General features: G+C 36.9%; 1 protein-coding gene across 3 annotated transcripts in view; it reads left to right on the top strand.

Annotated features, from left to right (window-relative positions):
- Positions 1-24,289, top strand: part of PHLDB2 (pleckstrin homology like domain family B member 2) — a 77,318-nt gene that overhangs the window by 33,150 nt on the left and 19,879 nt on the right. The window contains exons 7-14 of one of the 3 annotated variants that reach the window (XM_063305561.1): positions 553-690; positions 15,101-15,229; positions 16,771-16,926; positions 17,522-17,632; positions 18,188-18,277; positions 20,226-20,369; positions 22,728-22,862; positions 23,747-23,846. In XM_063305561.1, coding sequence (XP_063161631.1) covers positions 553-690; positions 15,101-15,229; positions 16,771-16,926; positions 17,522-17,632; positions 18,188-18,277; positions 20,226-20,369; positions 22,728-22,862; positions 23,747-23,846 — 1,003 coding nt within the window. The remainder of the gene's footprint in view (positions 1-552; positions 691-15,100; positions 15,230-16,770; positions 16,927-17,521; positions 17,633-18,187; positions 18,278-20,225; positions 20,370-22,727; positions 22,863-23,746; positions 23,847-24,289) is intronic. The other 2 variants (XM_063305562.1, XM_063305563.1) reach the window with 2 other exon arrangements.

The following is a 24,289-nucleotide window of genomic DNA, read 5'->3' as shown; positions in this document are numbered from 1 at the left end:
GCAGAATATTACAGTATGCTGCACTTATATTTTGTAAATATGAGGTACAAAACATTATTTGAGAGCATTGTAGATAGATATCACTCTGAATGGACTACTCCTAGTAGCAACAGCCAACATGGCAATTGCTATGGAATGCTAGGATATGATATTCAGTAAACTGTACTTCTGAAAGCCCAGAGCATCCAAAGCCATGGAACTAAAGCTTTCTCTCAATCCATTCCTAATAATTTTGGCACAGTTATATACATTCCCATTTACTTTGCTTGGAATCTGGTGTGCTAGTGTAACAGTTTGTCACAAGGAAGTTCTAATACCACAAGCCAGAAAAGCTAGAAATTCTTTGAGAATAAGCCTTGTTGAAGTTTGATTTCAGCATTCAATATTTGCAATATTTTCTGTTTGTCTAGATATGTTCAACTATTTTAAACTTTGTGGCTTTCTAAGGACAATGTTTTGTTCAAATGTGTATCATGTATGATTAAGCCTTCAATCTATATATTGGGATTACTTTATGAAGGGATTAAGGATGAGAATTTTTTATGTTCTTAGATGGATATGGAATGTGCCCTGTTGGGAGCAGAGCAGAAATCTGAAACAGCTGAACTTCTCAAGGAGAAGGAAATAGTAGATCATTTAAACAGGAAGATAGCAGAGCTGGAGAGAAATGTCATTGGTGAAAAGGCCAAGGTAAATAAGTGGATGGTATCACATTTTTCCATAGGGCTGGAATTTTAGAGACAAGGAGTTTAAAAAAAGTAATGTCTCATAATACATTGTTTAAAATTGAAATAAAAAGAAATGTTGCAACAAATTAGAAGCCAATTGCTGATTATCCAAAATAAAACAGAGGTATAAATTGACACTGACATTGATATTGATGGATATTTACCTTATAAGATAATTAAGAAAATAAATAGTATGTTGAATTATAAAGAGTAAGAACTAAAGAAAATCTTAGTTCTTACACCTTAAAATATATACATTTTATACATGTGTATTGATTCTCTCTCTCTCTCTCTCTCTCTCTCTCTCTCTCTATATATATATATATATATATATATACACACACACAAACACAATGAAAATATGTGAATTACATAGTTTACTTTGCATTTTATGAGCAATTATTTAGCACTTATTTATCTTACACTTTAGAAGAAATTGTCATAGCCACTTAACATTTCAAGCAGAACCATCTGTTGGGGATGATTACAGGGGATTCCTGCACTGAGCAAGGGGATTGGATTCAGTGTCTAAATAGCTACCTCCTACTCCTTGGTTCTATTTCTAAGTGATACACATGTAAATAATCATATATGTGAGACATATTTATACAGCCATATTTTTGACAATTTACTTTACAGTATGTAAACTGAGAAAAAAAACAACCTAAAATCTAAGTGATAAATGAACATCAAACATAGAACTGCATAAGATTAAATATGTATTTGTAAACTTGAAGAAGAAAGAGCAGAAGAGTGAAACATTGAATATATTTTGTAGGCTCATCACATGGGCCTTTACTGTATCTATCTATCTTGGGAGGGAAAAGAACTGTAGGGTGTTTATTCTACTTTCATTTATTATCTAAGGGTTAAACAGATTGTAGTTAAAATGCTATTGTTATATCTAGAGCATCTAAAGGGAAACCTTGAAAATGTGGGAATATGCTTTTCTCTTCCTACCATAGTTTTGACAAAGTACCAAAGCATTTGCATTTCAAAGCAAGCTCCATTGCTAGTAATGAAAACTTCTTTTAAAAAGCAAATTGTCATGAGTAAGGATGGCAAGCAGGGGGCTCCCATCCAGACTGTCAAGCGCATGCGTAGCACTGATGAATTGTTCAGCCATTCAAAGAGACACAGATCGGGACCGCCTTAACCCTTGGGGGTTATATGTCTGGGTTTTTCCCACGCTTCTTCAGTTTGTTAGGACCTTCCAATAGGTGTCGCCATGTCTCTAAAGCCGTTTTTACAGCAAAAGCCTCCTTTTCCCAAACGTGCCATCGTCTCTCTGTTTCAGTGAATTTGCGAGAGAGGTAGGCACAGGGTTTTAAATCGCCAGATTGGTCAGATTGTAACAAAATTGCGCCTATGGAAAAATCAGAAGCATCTACTTGTACCACGAAGGGTTTAGAGGGGTTCGGATGCTGTAAAATTGGTTCTGTGGTAAAAAGTTGTTTGAGCGTTTCGAACGCTTGCTGACAGGCTGGAGTCCATTTAAGGAGCGCGCCTGGGTTTTTTGAACGTCGCGTATCCCCCTGTCCTTTGGTTTTTAACAGTTCCGTAAGGGGGAGGGCGATTTCTGCAAAATTTTGGGCGAATGCCCGATAGAAATTAGAGAATCCAAGGAAACTTTGTAATTGTCTCCTGGTACGAGGAGGCTCCCATGCCACAATAGCTTCTACTTTTGCAGGGTCCATTTCAATGCCCTGAGCTGAAATTCGGTAACCTAGGTAATCAATTTGCGACTGATGAAACGCACATTTTGACAGTTTTGCGTACAACTCTGCTTTTTTCAATTTAGCCAATACTTGACGCACCAAGTGGATATGTTCTGACATGGTTTCCGTATAAATCAATACATCATCCAAATATACCAGTACCCCTTTAAATAGGTGGTCATGCAAGACCTCATTGATTAACTGCATAAAAACCCCGGGTGCCCCAGATAAACCAAAAGGTAAGACTTTATATTGGAAAGCCCCAAGAGGACAGTTAAATGCTGTTTTCCACTCATCCCCTTTCCTTATGCGAATGCGAAAATAAGCTTCTCTCAAATCCAGTTTTGAGAAGATTTTGCCTCTGGCCAGATGTGATAACATATCTTTGATCAGGGGCAAAGGATATTTATTTAATATTGAGACCGCATTGAGCCCGCGGAAATCGGTACAGAGTCTTAATGACCCATCCTTTTTTGGCCGAAATAGGACAGGAGCTCCTACCGGGGAATTTGCCGGCTCAATGAAACCCCTAGCCAGGTTTTTGTCAATGAACTCCCTTAGCGTGGTAAGCTCTTTGGGAGACATGGGGTATATTTTTGGGTGAGGCAATTTTACATTTGGTAAAAACTCAATGGCACAGTCCGTTTTTCGGTGGGGTGGCAAGCGATCCGCTTCTTTTTCCCCAAATACTTCAGCAAAATCCTGATACTGATTGGGTAGTCCTTCAAGAGGGTGAAGCGTTTGCACAGTAGTATACGCTACCCCTCCACCCTCCATGTCCTCCAGTAAGTCCTTTTCGGGTACTTTGTAAAATCCATCTGCAAACGTTATAGTTCTATGGAGCCAGTTGATAAAAGGGTTTTGTTGCACAAACCAAGGCATTCCCAGGATTACCAGAGGGCCCCCCACTGGAGCTACCACAAATGGCAGCTTTTCTTGATGGGAGCCCATCTGCAAAGCGACCAGTCCCGTGGAAAGATTGACTGCTTTCCCTCCCGCCATAGTTCCATCCAATTGGGTGAAAATCATGGGTCTTGCCAAAGGGAACGTGGGCAGTTCGAGAGCTGCTACCACGTCAGGGTGCATTAGGGAACGGGAGCAACCCGAGTCTAGCATGGCCCACACTTCCACAGTTTTGGTTTTTGAGCTCAGTTTAACTTTAACAGTCAGTGTGGGGAAGTTTCCACTCACCGAATCATGGTTACGCCCGGTTTCTTCCACCTGCCCTAGGGCGCCCTTCAGGGCAGGTGGTAGGCTTTTCCCGCCGGCTGCTCGAATTGCAACTCTTCCTCCTCTTCTCCGAAGGGTAGGTCGGGGGGGTCCAGTTCTGCGAGGGCCGCCTTCAGTTTTCGCGGTGGAGCAGGAGCAGGCGTCTTTACCGTGGGTTTCGTCTGTCGTTCCTCAGGACGGCGTCTCGGGCACGACGTGGCTCGATGCCCGTCTTTCCCACATCTGAGGCACTGACCCTTGGAGAACCGTTGCTCCCTCTCCTCTTCCCAGGTTTTCGGTTTGGGGCGGCTGGCAAGTCCAGATGTGCGCGCTCCTCTAGCAAGACGTGTTTGTCTAAGCTCTTTGGTATGGGCGTAGGTTCGTAGGGCATTTTCTGCGCTTCCCGCCAACTGAATCCACCCATATAGCGTTTTGGGATCGTCTCTGCCTAGCGCCCATCGAAGGATTTCGGGTTCTAGCCCCTGCTTGAACAATTCGATGATTGTTGGCTCAGACCAGTCTTCCACTTTTCCTGCTAAAGCTTTAAACTCCAACGCATATTTAGCAACTGAGAGGGACCCTTGGTAGAGTTTGCGCAGGTCATTTTTGGCCGTTTCTTGAGCTAGGGGGTCTTCGAAATGCTCCTTGAGTGCCCACAAAAATTCATCGAAGTCCTCTAACTCAGTTGCCTCAGCTTGGCATAGTTGCACATACCAATCCGCTGCCCTTCCTCTCAGCTTGTTGGCAATGAAATTGACCTTGCCATGTTCAGACTGAAAGTTCCGACCCCAATCTTCTATATAATGCTTGGCATTCGTAATAAAGAAGGAGAGCGTTGCGGGATCCCCATCAAACTTCACTCCAAATGGTGGGAAGGTTCTTACCGGCTCAGCTGGCTGTGGCGGTGCCGCGAATGACAGCGTACGCCGAGCCCCCACAGGTGGTCGATCCCTAGGAGGTCTTGCCTCTCGCTCTCCCCTTTGATGGGCTGATCGAGTCTTACTTCTCCCCCGGGTCGACAGGGTGCTGTGCCTGGGGTACTGTGACGGCTCTTCCTCCCAATCCTCCGGGGTGGGCTCTGCCACTCTGGGCTGATCCTCTCTGGGTAGATCCTTGAGGATCGTCACTATTAAATCCATTTTATCTTCCAATGCCCTCATACGGGCCGGAGTGACCGGCTCCTCCGGGGGTTGGTTGGTTATCACCACCTTCGGTGACAAGGGGACTTCGTGCTCCCAGGCCAATTGGGGAGACCCCCTCCCCGTGGTTCTTTCCATAACAGATCTCTGTTCACTCCTGAGACTCTCCTGTATGGATGTCAGCAGCTCGTCCAATTGGGTATCTCGCAACTCCCGACGTGCTGCTCTTTGCGCTCTCGAGGTTAGCGCTGGCCGGCTTTTGGCCACCTCCCGCTCCTCTTCGCCTCCCTCACTTACGCGAAGTTGAGGTTCGGTCATCGCTGGCGTTCCCTCTTATCCAAGGATTGGATGGGGCCAGCGGAAAATGGAAAAAATGATTCTCAGCTTTATGTAATGATTGCCTAAACCCAAATACTCAGTCTCACAAGCTCGGGCTTAAAGATAACTGATTTATTAAAGGAATAGTATGCAAATACAGAGAAAGCTGAGAATGAGCAAAAGCGCGCCAAATACAAACTTAAAAGCCTTGCTTGAGGGCAGGTCCCGCCCCATCGCCCGTCAGGACGCTCCCCCTCCCAGGTGCTGAATGCCGATAGACGCGCCTGGGAACGTAACCTTGAACAGGAGCGCAAACCCAAACATGCATTCCAAGCCCTCAAAACAAGGGAGTGTAACAGAATGGAAAAACCCCGGGTGAAGGGATACGGAACAGAGAATGACATGTGAAACGTTACAATGTTAACCAGACATTAGAATGAGAACATGACAGGATTCCTGTTAAGTACTAGCAATAAATATTAGAGACCAGTTCATTGTCTCAGTGTGTTTCCTGGTTGTTAGGACACAAATAACAGCTTGGTGAGGTAATTTTGGGAGGACAGAGGTCAAGGGTGGATGGCCCCTCCCCTAGTTTTTACAAATCTGATCAAGTGGCTATTTACTAAACGAATGTACAATCTAATTGCATTCATGTACCATCAAGCCTACTCTGGCCCTAATTCAGCTCTCATACATACCAGTCTAGCAACGTCTTGTCCAATATATCATTATTTCATGTACGCAGAACTACCTCACATGTAGAATCCTCACCATTTGCTTCATTGGGAGAAACAATACTATTTTAGTGTTGGTATAGGTTCATAGATTAGATTACGTTGCAAATTATCTCTGACACCTGTTACACATTCTAGAAACACATTTGAATGTCTATAGTATTCTGATTAGAGACATGGTTAAGGTTGTCATTGTTGCTTATGTTTATGTTTCAATCTGTTCTGAAGGCTGTCAGCATGCTTTAAAAAATATAAAAAGTAGCCCTGCTTCAGTTAGTCATGCTTTGCTGATCTTCAATTAGCAAGGCATGCCACTTTACCCATTCCACATAACTGGTGCAGGATAGGCAGGATGTGAAGGCAGAGGATATGCCACTTTGAATCTCCTGACTCCCCACCCCACCTTACTTTAGGTCATGAACTAGGCATTAGTGCTGAAGGAACTTTTTGCCTTCCATTTCAGTTCCAGGGACAATTCAAAGCTCTGATGTGGCTAATGACATATCATTTTGTCATATCTTACTATTCGTTCTTCTCTTCAGAGGTTAGAGAGGTAGCTACCAGAAATAATGCAGTTCATCTTAGAATATAATTTCCATTCATGAAAAGTCCCATAAAGTGTAAATGAAAAGCTCCTTTACTGAATGCCCAGGTATTCCCTTTACCCCTTACCTTATTCTTTGGAATTGTTGTTCTGCTATTCTCAGATACCATTTGATTCAGGCTCTACTTCATCTCTTTTGTTATGACTTGTTTTATATTGTATTGTGGAGCTGTATTTCAAGGATATGGTGATAAAATACCATTTTTATGTTTTTATAAGGCAAAGTGGGACAGTTTTAAATAAAATGGTAAATATTTTATCCATGTATTTATTTTCACAATTTTATTAAATAATTTTATTTTTTTAAACCACCTCAGTCTTAAAGGAGCAAGAAAAGAAATATATAAAGAAATGACTTCCCCTTCATCACAACAAGTATAAACAATTTTAGTAACTTATCACCTCCTTTCAAAATACAACAAATGATCTCTTCTTCCCATGTCCCATCTCTTATCTATAAACAAATCCATAAAGCATCATCATTTCAGTCCTGATGTGAACAAATGTCCATTAAGGGTTACCAGCAATAACAACATACCTATTTTAACCTTGATCAAATAAACCAGCTTTATATTCTTCATTTTACTTCTAACAATCTTAATCTTCGGTCCATTCAAATAATGCCATAGAAGTTGATTTCTTTTCATTTTTTTCTTTGCCTCTTCTCATGAGATTCTTCAAAACTTTAACAAGCCTGTTTTGTAAATCCAATATAGGAAAATGATCCAGGTCACCCGCTTGATTTATTATTTGTATATCCCTTTTAATTATTAAAACATCAGCCAGTGTCTTTTGTATGTCCAGTGTAACATCCTTTTCCATGTCATTCTTGTAGCCTGTCATTTGTCAATCCACTTTCAACTCAGTCTTGAGTTTGTCAGGTAAAACTTGTTCCTCTTCCATAGTATCTTTTAAACACAGTCTATCTATTGAGACAGGCACTATTAAAATTAACTTGTGAATCCATTGTTCAAAATATTTCAGTAAGTCCAATGTTAAAATATTTTACTTCATTCTGTAATTGTAAGTTGAATTTGAGTGTTCTTTTCCTTTAATTGTAATCTTTAGTTCCCTCTAATCTTCCCCTAGTGTCCAATTTTTATTATCTTATTATGTTTTTTTACAGAATCCAAAACAAAAGCATTTTCCCATGGATTCTTTATAATTAATTCCAAAATCTTATTTCAAATTTATCTGGGCCCTTAGTCCCTATCTAACTTTCTAAAATCAAAGTTTTAATCACCCTTTTTCTGTTTATTGCAAAAAAAAAAAATAAAGTTCTTAAACTTGTAGTTAAAACTTTCTTTCATTAAGGATTGAAGGAAACTCACCCAGTGCTGTCAAACTTCCAGATCCAAATGTTTCTAATAGCTAAAAAGCGGTTAATAAGCAATTTCAGAAAGTGATTAGAAAAGGAAGTATGCAAGCTTAGTGTCCTTTCAAAGGTGCCAATCGTGGTTTGAGCAAGATGACTATTCCCTCATCTCCCAGAGCTGTAAACCTGCTGGAGACCGCTATCCTGCAGTCTCCTCACAAGGAGCAGCTGTCTGGAGCACTTGTGGGCAATCTCAAGTTCTCTCCTTGTCAGGAGAAGTTTGGAAGAACTCTTCATTCCACCTCTGTCATTGGCTCCATTTTCACAGAACTGTCTTAAGTCTGCCATTTCTTCCTCCGGAAGTCGCTCTTCATTTCTTAACAGTTGTCACATTCAACAGCAATTGGACTTTCATAAAGAGTGAAATATTAGATCATATGAAAGATAAAACTGGTTTCATTCATCAGAATACAGCAGCTGTTTCAAAAGCTTGTGAAATTCTTGAAAAGCAATACCATGAATGAAAAGGTATCTAATTCTTAAAATAGATTACAGGAAGACCCTTCATATTACTTATTATTTTAATACAGCATCTTAGAAACCCTAAACAATTGCATTTAGATTTTTTCATACACTCAAGTTTTAGTTTACAGAATTGCAAACACAATTCTGAACAGTTTTTTAAGTAACTACCACTCTCAAAATGCACTGTTATGGGAATGCTACTCTGTGCTCTGTACTGTTCACTAATATGTAATAATCCTCCCAAATACTGTTTCAGTATGATGGATAGTCCTTATTTTTCATTAGGCTTTAGATGCCTAATCTAAGCACCTAGACCGAATCATGATATTCATTATATCTCCAGATTTCAGCAAAAATCCAAATAAAATGATTTTGATACTTTCACATGAGGTTTCTGCTTTATTTATTTAAACTGAGCACCCAAACCAACATGCATGATCGTGTGATAGTACTCAGAGCCCAGAAAAGGTTATTGACTACAAATTAGAGTTTGTGATCAAAAGTAGAATCACAGCTATTTATTTCTGAAGAGTTTTTGTTTTCTGTTTATCTTCATGTCTGAATGTATTTTTTTGGAATAAAATTGATCAGCAGCTGCACTGGCCTCCTCTTTCCTATGATCATTATTAATGTTGTTTTCAAACAGACTGCTGTTATGAGCAACTTTATCCACAAAAAATTAAAGCCTTTATAGTTCACTATCAAGGACTTAAGGAGACTCTTTACAGCCAGTGTTAGTCCCTCCCACCCCATCCAAAACAACCTCTTTTTCCCCACGCTCAGTGTCACAGGATAGGCAGTACAGTACAGTGTGCCCTAATAACTGCTTGGTCATGCTTTAGATCACAGGGACACAACTTTGGATCATGGGTGCCTGTTTTTTTTCCAAACAAAGGACCACATTTGTTTTAGTACTATGCCAAAACTTTCAGTGCAGAAGTGGCTGATGAAAATTAAAATCACATTTATTTGTTTATGAATTAATTTTTAATTAGAAATAGTGCCTTAGATATTATGACTGTTTGGACAATAGACCTAAGTTTCATAAAGTATGGTTTGTGAAGTTACAGGTATACCTCTCCCTTGTCCTTCCTTTACCTTTATTCTGTTGTGCAGTATCTTGGCACAGTGTTAATCCAGAGATAAAGTGTTATATCAAAAATCAGGAATTCAAGTTAATGTCAGGATATTTTGCTTTGTTTTAATACTTTGGAATAATTTGGAGCTCTGGTTTATCACAAGCCCGGATGTTCAAAGCCATGATGTGACCAAGATTATGACCAAGACACTTGCCCATTGTTTCCTAAGTCTTGTTGTACAAAGCCTTGTATGATTGTCCAAATGAGGTCTCCTTGGGATATAGTTTGGGATTTTATGGCAATTATTCAATCATTTTCCTAATGGGAATTTGTAATTTTAGAGGGATTTGAAGTTCAGCTGATTTAGTTCTTTCAGCTCCACTGCTGGCTTAACACATTGCTTAACTTAAGCAAGCTTGAAGATTTTGGGGGGATGGAGGGCTCGATTTTCAAAACTGTTTTGCAGTTCAGGATGTTAATATTTGGGAAACTTCAACATTAAGTTTTACTATTTGAAATTGTTTATTTACTATATGCAAAATACTGTTTTTGTTCCTCATCACAGTTTTAGCTAATTATTTTCACAGTAGAAAAGACTTTGATACAAGATGGGACAAGTAAAAACAGATGTCTCAAGTAGAATTTTCCTCAGAGAAAGAGGTTCTTTGCCTTGTTTATGTGAATGTGGGGAGCAGATAGGGTTTGCAGCCTCCTGCCACAGCTGGGAATCCAAGCAGGATTTGGATTTTGTTGGTGATATTTGATACAGTCACAGCTGTCCAAGGGAAAAGGACGTATATACAGGATGGGTTGGGACTTTTCACTTCTTCCTGCCTTAGGACCTCAGCCAGCTTCATTTCTCTTTTGCTGGTTATCTACTGGTCAGAATGCTCAGATCTTCCTAACAGCAGAGTTCCAGTGGAAAGGCAAACAGATAGCTACATTCTATCATGCATGTTCATCTGGTTGGAAAAAGGCCTACTGTGAACAGGGGAAGGAAATGGAGAATGGTAGCAGCAGCACTAAGAAGCAGGAGTTTGTTCTGGGCCAGTTCCCAGTTGGATACTTGGCTAAGCTTGTGGCTTCCTCTGAGGTATCAAAGGGTATGTAGAGAGATTGGGACAGGCGGTTCCATTATACCCTCTAGATTATGCACGTGGACACCTCTAGGATTTCCTAACTATTAGAGAAAATAACCCAGTTCCCTTCTAGCATCACAAACAACCATTCAATTTCTGATTTTTCCCGTTATAGCTTTTTGTGTTACATTTTATAGCTGCGTGCATTATCTCTGTCGCTGTATCTTAGAAATAAAATATTTTTGGGGGGATTTGTGTAGATTAATGCAGATATAAATGGCTGTTTTAAAAACTAAGTAAAAAGTGCATGAAACCATCAACATGAATAAAGTGATGTATAAATATTTCTGTTTGTCTAAAATATATTGCAAATATAATAAAACTGTGCATATGTATGTGAGAGGAAGGGATATGCATCATTATGTTAATTCTGTTCTGATCAGGGCTACATACTGTCTAGAACTTGTGACTAATTTTTAAAGATAAGACGGATAGCTAGCTGCCTATTCTGTTCCTCTTTTCATTCTTTTATGATGGAAAGATGAATATAAGTGTACTAAATTAATAAGCAAATTGTATATGCACAGCATGCATACATGTTAATTACAAAGTTCATATAAAATATCTGCTCTGTTTTTAAAAAGTTATTTTAAAAAAAATTAACAGATGTTGCTGTTTTAAATCCAGGTATCCATATGAGGATTTTTAATGAAATTTTTATACATAGAGGACAAGAAAGGATTAGATTTGTTTCCAGATGCAATTCTGGCCAGTACTCTTATATATGGAAGGTCTTGCTGGCAATTGCACATCTTACAGAATTTAGTCTCATTTGACAAAACAAACATGTCTTGCACTCCGGAACATATTTTATTCAGAAAAAAAATGTCCCATTGTATCTGTCTCAGTTTGTAGCACATAACACATAAGTATATTTTAGAGTAGTAAAATAAATCTTCATTATTCATGAAGATTCACATGGTGGTCACTGTCTGTTTCAAGACAGTGTTGGATTTTTCTTTTTCTTTTTTTAAACTATTCTTTATAATTGTGTTCCTGTTGTATATAAGACATTAATTCTGATCTAACAAAGTGCTTGTCTCCAGTCTTAAGAAAAAATAGGAAATGGCTCTTCCAGTTGGCATTAGATTTCCTTGTCTATCCATTACATGCAGCTGTTAACCTTCCAAATTAATGGCTTCCCTTGTAAGATGAGCTCAATGACATCCTTGTATTTAGTATCACTGACCAACAAAAAATGTTAACTTTTCTCTTTAGCTTCCTTGTTACCCTGGCAAATGAAAGTGTTTGAATGAGAAGCTCTAAGAATTCATAAAAGTACCAAGAGTTATTTATAGCTTTTTTTTAAAGGCTCAATAACTTTTCTGGGTGATTAAGATATTCTCAGTTTTCATTGTCTGTGGAACAGATACTTATTTTTCCTGAATCAGAATGATCTTTGACTAAACCATTTTTAAAGCTATATCTGTAGAAAACTAGCTTTGCAATTGATTTTTTAAAAAGGGATCCAGGTTAATAAGCCAGTCAGCTTAATGTGTGTTCTGTGTAATCAAAGAAAATGTAACTAAGCATATAGAAGAACAAGCCTTAAAATCAGCATGGATCCTGTTTCACCAACCTGCTAGCATATTTGAGGGTGCCAAATAGTGTGTGAATGTTGTGTATCTAGACTTTGAATAAACTTAGCAGTCTTTAGATAAGGAAACCTGTCCTTTTATGGATCACTTCCTGGCTAAAAAAACAGAAGGCATATAATAGGAGTAAATGGGAAATATTTCAATGGCAGGGAAGAAAGAGTGTCCATCAAGGATCTGTTAGGATCCACACTTTTATCTGTAAATGACTTAGCAGTAAGCAGTGAACTAGCCAGGTTTGCAGAGCCTACCAAACTGTTCAGGATGATGAAAGCCAAAACCCACTGTAAATATGAGATCCAATTTAAATAAGTGTAAAGTAATATGTATTGGGACATCCCTCCCTCCTTATCCTCAGACTTCACTTAATATACTTATATGTCTGAGCTGCCTGTAATCAATCGGGAAAGAGATTTGAAATTTATAGTAGATTGCTGAATTAAGCTGCCAGCTCAATGTGCAGAATCTATTAGACATCCCCCAGTGAAACTGATTGGAAAAATATTTAGAAAAAAATAAAGTATTTCTTCATACAGTAGATAATTAATTTGTGGAATTCATTCCTTAAGATGTGATGGTAGCCTCTAACTTGGAGGTTTTAAAAAGGAGTGTTGGATGAATTCATGAAAAACAGGTCTATCAAGAGTTATTATTTTTAACTACTCAATTCTTACCTCCAAGTATCAGTTGCGGGGAACAATGATGGGAGAGATACATCTTTTTCTCCTGCTTAAGAACATTTAGGCAGGCTAAGATGAGCCTTGGTCTGGTTTAGCAGAGCTACTGCTATGTTCTTATGTTGATCAGTACTGCTATAATATAAATTGAAAGTTAACAATATGACACCCCCTGGCATCCTAGGAACCTTTAAATTAAATACTGAGGAAATGTGCTTTACATTATAGAAAATTGTCTTATGATTCAGAGAAAGAGAGAGAATGGGTTTTTCCTGCTGGTTTGGAGCATGTTCCAGAGTATTTTTTCTTGTCAGTGCACCATTAAAATTGCAGTAGAGGAAATATAGCAGTTCTCATTGGCAGGCCAGCTGTGGAAGTGTGTAAATCTTATGGACAGCTGTGAAACATTGGCTTGCCTCTTTTGCTTTACATGAAGTTTTCTGTTCCCAAAACTGTTTCTTATTCTGGAGGTGGAGAATATAAAGGTCTGGTTTTGGTGCCTATATATCCTCCTCCTTCAGAGACATAATAGTAAACAAAGGAGTAAAGGAAGACTTAGCTATGGATGAGGAAAGCCTGTGACCCCTAACCAAGTTTAGGGTCAAACAGGAGAGAACTAGAGAAAAAGGGTAAAGCAACCCAGTGAAAAGTTAAAAAAAAGAGGCTTGTTAGAAAGCTAGCAGACTGAAGTAAAAATATTTTATTCTTCCAATCAGATTTGTACTATCAGCAAACCCATTGCAAATATCAAAGAAGTATTCAGAAAAAACAGAGACCTTTAGTAATTATTGACCACTGTATGAATCAATTTTTACAATCGTTCTATTCATTTTAGTAACCCTTTCTTGCCAGTGGAATCCTATTCTCCACCTCCAAAGCAAGAAACAGTTTTGGGAACAGAGAACTTCATGTAAACCCTAAAAGGGTCTATTGACAAAGGAATAATACAAAATGTCTGACTTATATAAGCTTCTAGCTGAAGTTTCTGTAGATCTGTAGTCTTAAAAAAAATTGTTTTTGTTTTTGTTTTCAAAACCAAACCAAACATCTTTATGAAAACAAATTAAGCCTGTTTTGATTTTGAGGTAAGAGAAATCTACATACTTAGGAAAAATTGCATTGCTCTATTTGAAACAGGAGCTAATTGTCTTAAAATTTGGGTTATGTGACCAGGATAGGCTTCCTTCAGCTGAGACAGGTTTTTTTCTCTCCCCCAGCATGTTTGATCATTAAAACAGAATTTCCTGCCCCAAACCACTTAATGTTGAACCATCTGTCTTTCACTGCTTATAAACTGTCTTAAGGACCACTTAGGTCTTTGTCTGTTACCTTTATGTCATCATGAATAATACCTGTTCTCTTCACACTATAAAGCTTTTATCTTGTTTTCCTTCTATCATTAGGAAACTAACATGCTACCATCTCTGTTTCGTCATAGCTAATGTATCATTGATCTTGAAAGCATTAAAGATAACACTTCATCTGAAACAAAAACCCAGAAATAAAGTTATGTGAGACCTGGCTCCAGGAGTTTAATTACAAATCTAACTGTGAATGTATTAGTTTCTACTAATTAAGAATATAATTGGTTTAGGAACATGTTCAGAAAATTGAAATTAATTAATGGAGTTTATATTGGGAACATATATGTTCTCAAATCTGAGTTAGGTTTTGCTGCAGATAAAAATTATTCTTTTTTTTTAACCCAGTAAGTAGCAAAATTATGTTACATTGTACAGTTTGAAGAATATGGAACCAAGAAAACAAGCCAGTTTATAAATTTCTCCCAACATAAGGTCCTTCACTTGTGTTGGGATTATGACCCCAACACATCTACAGGGAGCTAGGTTGCAGAAGACAGCATTACATCATATATCATATAGTATGCTTTATGGCCCCTTTATTTATGTAATACTACATTCTATTGTAGCTTAGAATTACCATATGTTCTAAGCTGCAAGAGAGTTTCTTTATGGTTACCATAAAGGTCCATGTCTTCTGAATATATCTATGATTTTTTATTATATGAAGTAAACCTCATTTTCCCATACCTGATGTTAAACAATAGCAGAATAAATACTGGCAAGTATCTATAACAGGTTGACAAAAGCCCAGTTTGTTAAAATTATATTCAGAATATTGTGCTTATATGCAACTGAACATGTAAATTAGCTACAGCCTTCCAGCGTGTGAAGCATTCCTTTGAAGCACTGAGCCATCCCTTCAGTTCCCTCTCTCCGTCCTTTGCTCTTCAGAATCACTAACTACTGCTTAGGTTTGAAGGTAATTCTGTTCTTTATTTTTCTGGCTCAAACTCCAGGAAAAAATAAAGCTTGATGCTGAGAGGGAAAAACTAGAAAAGCTTCAGGAGCTTTACTCCGAGCAGAAGACTCAGCTTGATAATTGCCCCGAGTCCATGAGGGAACAATTACAGCAGCAGCTAAACAGGGTCAGTAGCATGAATGTGGTGTTTTTTTAGTGATTGTAATCAGACCAAGCCCAAAGATTTCTAACCAACTCTTTCTTTTTTCATGGCTTCAGTGCTGGTTTTCTATATTGCTGATAAGAACATACGTGCATGGTGACAACTAAATAGAATGTCAAAAGCTGGATTAATAATGGGTGTGCACAACATGCTTCAAAAGTTATCAGCCAGCTAAGGATTAGCACTGTGTGGCATTGAACTCTAAAATGTGTATGACTGAGTGTGAGTGTGACTTTGATGTTTAATCAGATTAGGTATCCATACTGTAAATGAGGAAAATAATTTTCACTTAGGCATGAATGACTACTTATTTAATGCATTGTAGCAGTATAAATTTTAAATATGTGTATTCATTTAAAAAAATCTAAACATGTATGAACTAGGTCCTTCTCCCAAATGTTTCTTTTATATTAGATTATATTTCCATAAATATATAATTCCATATATTTGATGACTGTTTTGTTTTAATTTTACAGCCTTTATGAATTTAAATTTATAACACAATAAAAAAGGAAATGTAGGAAATATTGGAAGATTTGTTTGGGGACAGGGAAAGTCAATCCACGCTAAAATGCATCGAACATTTCCAGATCAGTCTTATTCTGAGGGTGATACAGTACCTTTTCCCCAAAAATAAAAAATTGAAAATGAAATTTGGTAAAAAAAAATCTGAGGCGTGTAGCTGAAGTCACACCACTTGTTAAATTTAAATATTTTATTTAAAAGATAGACAGAAAATTGCATCTCTGAATAATCCTGCTTCAATACTGTGTTAGCTGTATCTTAGAACTGCTTATCCATGATTCAGGTCCCGATCATGCCCATTCTAAAGTGCAACAATTTTCATATTGGCCCTCCCTTTAACTGTGAAGTTTGCTTTATTGAACTGCATATTCAACACTCTAAACACCTCTGTTCATGATGCTAGAACTGCGGTTCCCAACCTTTTTGGCACCAGGGATCAGTTTCATGGAAGACAATTTTTCCACGGACGGTGCGGGGATGGTTTTGGGATGATTCAAGCGCTTCCTCTTTTTCCTGACCTTTTATTCTTTTTCCTTTGTGCCATTTGGAGATAGCAGTCAATAGGCTTGCTTTCTCTGACAGGAGGCAGTGCTCAGGCGGTAATGCAAGCAATGGGGAGTGGCTGTAAATATTCAGGCTGTAAATTCGCTCGCTCACCGCTCACCTCCTGCTGTGCGGCCTGGTTCCTAACCAGGGGACCCCTGTGCTAGAACTTGATAAAGGGATGACTAGGCTAAACAGTGAATCTGTTGTCATTGATTAATTTGAGGATGCACATGATAATTTTAATTTCAAGTCAACAGGTATTTTTTAAAAAAATATGCATAAATAGATGTAGTTCTTAGGTTACATTTCTGTGAAACAGGTGTAATCCCAGTTGAACTCTGGGATTTAACTTTTGTTTTGTATTAAGCTTTATGTGTGTTTTCATAAGCAATAGAAAACTTTTAAAATTGATACATTGATTTTTCTTACTGAAGGATGCAGACTTGTTGGAGGTAGAAAGCAAACATTTTGAAGATCTGGAATTTCAGCAGCTTGAAAATGAGAGCAGATTAGATGAAGAAAAAGAGAACTTAACACAGCAGCTTCTGCGTGAAGTTGCTGAATATCAGCGTAGCATTGTCAATAGAAAGGTAATTTCTTTTTTTTTTAAGTTGATCAGATCTTTACCTTTGAATAGTTTCTTTCCAGTTCAGGATCAACTGACTGCTGTTGTTAATCTTGGCAATAGTTAGCAGTTTACTAACAATTAAGTTAATTGTTAATTATTGCATCTGGCCACTAAGGTTTAGTAATTGGTTAAGATGGAAAAAAAAATGATATAAAGTACTCCATTTCTCAGTTTCTTAACATGAAAGCTGGTTGTTTTTAAGGCAGATGGTACCTTTCCCAGAAGTGTATTTGTGTTTGCACAGATAATAACCTTCATATAGTCAAATTGTCCCATAGTTCTCTTTCTCTTTCCACCTTTTGGAGTAGTAATAGAAGTAATGCTGACAGTGCTAGCTGTTAGTGCTGCTGGCATATACAAGCATGTGAAGGCCAATCCCAGGACTTATATCAACATAAAGAAAAAGAAAGGAAAAAAAAGGAATTAGAGTTAAGTGTTGCTGGTGTACAACTTTCTTAAGTCTTCTGCATAAATTTGACTTTCAAATGGACAGGAACTGTATGAATATTCTGAAGCTCATATTCATGTCATATGTGTTACCATTATCTTTATGATAGGAAAAAGTTTCTGCTCTCAAAAAACAAGCCAATCACATTGTACAACAAGCACAAAGAGAACAAGATCATTTTGTCAAAGAGAAAAATAATTTACTAATGATGTTGCAAAGGGTAAGCAATTCTTCCTTGTTCTTCCAAGAGCTTAATTAAATTATAAGTAAGAATTGTGTTGCTCAACTTCCTCTTTTTAAAAATTTTATGTAAGCACATATTGGTCTAATCTAGACCATGTGATACAGAGACATCTGTAATATATTAAGTCCAACAAAGAAGTAAATAATGTTTATAGTGAAACCTTAATGCATGCATACCTGTGTTTTCCATAATAATGGAATCTATATGACATCTTTACGTTAACATGCAATGGATTTGATAAATTTTCCCCTTTATCAGCTTTATCAGGAACAAACAAGTGTGTTTGTATGTATCATCTAGTGTTTGCTGAGGGAAATTTTGGTGTAAAACCAATCTAGCAAACAAATTTCGAAGGATACCAAATTTTCCACATTTTGAAGATGGAAACAAAAATAAAACAATGTATTTGTGAACAGTTTTCAAGTGAAGCATTATTAAAGCTTTTGTAAATGTAGGTATTTTTAAAGGAAAGGAAATAATGACTTACATATTTGTATAACATGTATCTCAAATATAACTTGTTCTCTGTAGGAGAAAGAAAATCTTTGCAATCTAGAAAAGAAGTATTCCTCACTATCAGGAGGCAAAGGATTCCCTCTGAATCCCAGCAGTCTAAAAGAGGTAGTGCGAAATTTGGGCAAAAGGGATGGGAAACAATATTGTAACTTCATATTATTGCAACCATTTTATAAAGTTCAATGAGAAATGACTTTTACTTTCCTATGTCTATAAAAGGGCTGATTAATTTTAATTGCTAATATTTTAAAGGTGGTCAGTTATTCTAAGGAGGATTTTTTTAATAAAATGTGACAGAGACATGTGCACATAAAGGAAATATACATTGTTTTGAACCCCAAACAAACCATTGCATTCCAGAAGTTCTGCCTAAGCTTTTTGGATCAACCATGTTTAGGCAGGTTCTAGGATTTGGGTGAAACATTATCCAGAGGTATCATAGATGATTTTAACAGGTCATGTAGTATAAGAATGTAAGTGCGGAGTTGAAGTCATTGGCTTTTCAAATGATCTTCATTTTCTTTAGATTTCATGTCCATTTTTTTATCTTATTCCTTTTGTATGCATATTTCAGTGATCATTTTTAGATTATGCAAATATTTATTTCAGTGTTAGTAGAGTTGCACTAGAATATTAGGAATTAGAATGGAAGGGAGGAAAAATCAGACTCTTTTAGTATATCCTTTCAGTTCTTGCTTGTGCCTAAACATTTTCTGCTACTATTCCTGCTGCTGCTAACAACTGCCTTAATTTAACTCAGAATTGCAGCTGTTCTAATAGTTGTAGTTCAAAATAAAGACTTTATTAGAGCATTCTGCAAAACATTTGATTGCAATCATATCCCTAAATTATTAGTGGTTCATGAATTTATTTTGATGGAATAGAAAAAGTGAAATTCTCTCATACTTTTGTTTCACCTAATTACAGTATAGTAGTTTATTGATTAGGGAGCTTAATATTTTAAAAGGCTTTAGGTGTTTGCTTGCATTTTTTTTAAAAAAAATCAGCTTAATTCCCATTCCTTATAGGGGTCATGCTTGCAAGTTCAAACAGTCAGACTTTCAGAGTGCCACATAGTAAAACAAATTTTTCTAGAAGATTTACTCAAACATGGTAGTGTTTTACGCAACAGCTTTATTAAAATGAAATAATGAAAATAAAAAATAAAACGTCCAATTCCTAAAAGGGAAGTAGCAGAGAAGGGGCATGATGAAGAGAAGAGGATTTTATAGAAAAGGAATATGGAGAAGAGTCCCTGTCCCACTTTGAGTTATCCAATCAAACTCCAAAAAGAAGGAAAGGAAGTACAGTACTTCTTCACAAACTAAGTAGTTCACCAGTGGAGTTTTCTGCCACAAAATATAAATTGAATAAATTGATGGATAAATAGATAAAGTAATGATGATTAATTTGGATGGCTTTAAAAAGGGTATTGTAGACAGAACTAAAAATGATTACTAGTCCCAGTGGATACAGTACCAGAGAAAACTTGCAGGAGAGTACTATTCCATTTCTTTCTTTCTGAGGGCTTGCAGTGGCCACCTTGAACTATGACAAAGATGGCATATAAATGCAATAATTAAACAGGAACTTGGTTGGCCATTGTTAGAATAAAATGGTAAATTAATCTGATTATTTATTTATTTATTTTTCAAATTTTCATCACTGTCCATCTCCCCCAAAAGGAGAGACGCCGAAAATTTGAAAGAAAATAACAGGAATTATGTCTGATATCTGGATGTTTATTTTCATTTCAGTATTTTAAAGTTACATGCAACAATTATGGCTTACCATGTTTGTAGTAGTGACTAAATTAAAAAAAGAACATATAAAATGAGTTTTTGATAACCATTTTGTTTGCAGTAAATTAAAGCATTGAGGGTTCAGTGTAGATGACTGAAAAAGTATGTCAAGAAAATCGTTTTGTAATATCACAAAGTTGGCTGTATCACTCTAAACTAACTTTCACAGCATAATTAGAAATTTAATACTCTTGCATGCCTTTTAGCTTTTGCTTCTTTTGTATGTTTAACCTCTGAATTCCTCCTTTTAGGGCTTTGTGAATGTAAATGACATTAGTGACCTGCATGGCAATTCCACGAATATATCCCCTTCCATTCAAGCCCCCTCTGCTGCTGGTGCTGTTCCCACTGAACCTTCCACAGCTGGCCTGATAAGCCAGTCACAAAATAAAGAGGTTTGTTGGAGAGACATTTCCCATGTGTATACATTGTGCTTTCAAATTTTGTCCCCTTGGTGTTGACAGGTTATAGTAAACCTTTTTATTAATTAAAAAGGCGGGTAGGGAGTTGGCTGAGTTAGTTTCCCCCCTGTGGGTTTTTTTCAGGAACAGACATCGTATGTATGTCTATATGTCTTGTGTATTTCTTCTGTCTTCCTTCTTACGTTCCTTTCCGGAATGCTGATGCAGTAACTGGGGGCTTATTACACACCCATTGAACACTTTGTGTTTACACCATGCCCATTTTGATTTCCAGGAAAAGCAGCAAACTAAGGTCCATTTTTCCCTAGTAGGATGTCACAAACCTAATATCAAAGTCTTCTAGTACAATGGGAGAAAAATACCATTTCTTTATTTGTTTTTCTCTGCAAACTGTTAATAACACTTCATGCATCTGGCTGAGTGAGCTCTGGCTTACAAAAGCTTTTCCCATAATAAACTTCTTTGTAGTATTTGCATCTTATATGTACTTTTAAAAACAACAACTCTGAATACCATTTCTTTTTTTTTTCCTTCTTCTATAAAGCTAAGATCACCTTTCTGTTTTGGATCTGTGATTCCTCACTCTCTCTCTCCTGGCCCTCTTGCACAACTTTCACCAGCCCACTGGCCTGAGGTCAGGGCTGCCAATATAGAGCCTTTTCCTTTACCTGATACACCACCTCCTCTACCAGCTAAGAAACACCGAAGGGAATCCCAGGTAACATGCCAGAAGGCAGGTTGACTTGATAATGATATGATTATCTTTGCATGGACTTTTCTGCCCCAGTTTGATAAAGTGCATGCAGAATAGCCATTGGCCAGCTCTTCAGAGAACTGAAGATCTAAATCTAGGGCCCAATGCCTTTCCCTTAAAACTGACTGGTGGAATTTTAGCATTTATAAAGGATTTTGCATGCAGAGCTCTGGGTACTACATTAGTTGAGAAAACTTGCAGATGCGTTTAGTAAAGGATCACACACTTACACATCTTCTTACACATGCACAATTTCTTTATCTAGACCAATGTCTTACTCCTACAGTTTTATGTCAAACTGACATATTCAATGCTGATTAGTAATAATACATGCCTTTTTCTCTAAACAGTAGGAGTTAAAGAGATGATTTGAACTTAACTGTAAAGGTCACTGTCTTCATTAACATTTTGAATGGATATTGTCTAATCCTGATATCAGCACAGTAAATGATATATATGGTGTGAAACATTATGAATAATGCTTCAGAAATAACCTTGGATGGCACACTTGCAGTCTACAAACAAAACACTTTGAAATCTGTTGCAAATCTGAGATTATATTTAAGCTAAGAATACATTCATAGGACCTATCTGTAGCCAAAAGGGCTTCTTCTTTAAGTAGAAACTAGCCTCTGTGAACATTGCTGTCAAGTATTTTTATTTCATGGTAAACCTTGCTGGTGTCTCTGACTTTTTTTTAGCGGGGGCTAGGGATTGATTACCCGGGAAAGAAAACAATTTTAGACTACATTCTTTAGCTTTTTCTGGATGGAACAGCTCAGAGCCGTTATTCTTTACAATTTGGGAAGGCAGGTTAAATAAATCTACAATAACTAATTAGTTATACCTTTACATGCAAGGAACCAGCAATTACAAATTGGTACATTGATGGATAAGCTGTAAGATAGGTTTAGCATGACTTAGATTTATCCGGTAAGAGATGACCATTTAGCCTACAGTTGACAATAATACATTTCATTAAAATTAAACTAACCTTAAGGAACATTGACCCTATGAAGTCTCCTTACTTTTAAGTAAATGACCACTTCCATTATACCTTGTATTTAAAACAAACTACAGCAGACCATTGTAATTTTTTGTCCTTTTGTTCAAACATTGTATATCAGAATGTATTATATGTGCCACTGTTCTTGTCAAAAATGCTTTTCTTGTTTGAAAACCTTTTTATCACAGTGCAAATATATTGTTCTCTTTGCTTATATTCAATTATCATAAAACAGAAGAGAGGATTTATGACAAATATAATAAGAAAACATGTAAAATGTCTCATCTATTGATCCCTTTAATATAGAACCTATTCCTGTAATACAATATTTACATTAGTTTTCTTGTGGAAATCATTCATATAGTTAAAAAAAAATGTTTTAAAGAGCTATGTTTTCAGTCCTCTAATTTCTGTGGATCTGGAGATGTCCTCTCTTTTACCTGAATTCTGTCTTTGGCCTCAAGCAATTTTCAGCTCAGTTTTAAAATTAAATTATGACTTTTCAGAAACATTAACAACATTCATAGCATGTGATCACAGTAGAATTGTACACCCTTTTATTTATCTAAAGCACTTCCGAAATTTGGAAGAGAGAAAGAAGCAGCACAAAGAAGGCCTGTACATGAGTGATACTTTGCCCCGCAAGAAATCTGCTCCTCCTATATCACCTCATTTCAGTAGTTCTACTCTTGGACGAAGTGTTAAGGTAAGCAATGGTACAGCTCAGAGAAAAGCAGGAACTGAATTTCTTTGCTTTTTTTGGAATCACTGCTCACGTTTACAAAGTTCCACTGATTTCAGTAGAATCTGAATTGACTTGAAAGATGACCTTCTTCACACAGGCGCACCCCTTTTCCCATTATCTCACATCAGATTGCTGATTTACAGTGTAAATCCTTGCACGTTTAGTCAAAGTAATTTTCTCTCTACTTTGTAATAATTGTGCTTAAAATCACATTATCGATATTTACATAGTGTAATAACATAAACTTCTATTACCTTAATATACACATAAAGGTTTATGGTAGCAAACATGAGGTTGCCTAATTCCCCTGTAACTCCCCACCCATGAGAGAGACTGGCAGCCAATTGCTTCCTGGCTGGACTGAATTTGACCCTAGAGCTCCTTGCTAAAAGACTGACCAGATAATCACTACTGCAGAGTGAAATTTAAAATTACTTATAGTTTGTATTGAATTTTAAATTGTATTTCTATTGTAAACCACCCTGAATTCCTCCTTAGTGGGGAGATGGGTGGTGATAAAAATGTGACAAATAAATAAATACGAATACCTTATATTTACACCTGCATGGTCTGGCTTTGTTTTGGTTTCCATCTTCTCCATCAATACAGTACAATTAATTTTAAAAGAAATGCCCTAAGTGTATGCTGAGCATAAACCACGGTTAACTCCACAGAACACCTCTCTTGTATTTATCCTGGATTCAAACCCCCAGGAGATAGGCAAGTTCTGCCTTAAACTGGATTGCCTTAAGCTTCTTTAAATAAAAAGCAAGAGTTATACATGAAATTTATTTGAACAAGTTACATATAAAAAGCAATACCCCTAAATGGCATATTTTTCGCAGAGTCACCTGCCACTTGGACAAAGCAGTAGCTGTGGCAGCATACTTCCTCATTGTTCAGGATCTATGACCAAAGAATTGGAGTCAAGGAGAACACATAAAGGTAAAGGTATTTAGAATTATTCCATATATTTATATGCAATAATAGCCTAATACAAATCCTATTTCACATTAACAGAAGTACATATTTCTTTTAATTGAATAAATGCATACAGTTAATTCAGCTGAATGTAATGGACTCTTACATTTTCTCAAGACAATTATTTTTTGCAGAAGGGATTTGGAGCATCTAAGATAATTACATTACTCTACATGTAAGACTCACTGAGACAAAGTCTACTTCTTTGTATTGTTGCATGTGGTGAATAGTCTTAATAGTTTCTTATAGTAAGATTCCAGTTCACACATTTACCATGTTGAATTCTGTAACGTAGCTCACTATGTATTCCTTTTCAGATTGATCAGAAGCAGAATGTCAAACTTTTTTTCTTGAAAGTTAAATCCTGCAGCTGTTTTTGATGCTTTGTTATTATTTGAGTAGTGCCA

Source organism: Candoia aspera, chromosome 5, assembly GCF_035149785.1.
Source record: "Candoia aspera isolate rCanAsp1 chromosome 5, rCanAsp1.hap2, whole genome shotgun sequence".
Classification (NCBI taxonomy): Eukaryota; Metazoa; Chordata; class Lepidosauria; order Squamata; family Boidae; genus Candoia; species Candoia aspera.
This window is presented reverse-complemented; position numbering and strand designations above follow the sequence as displayed.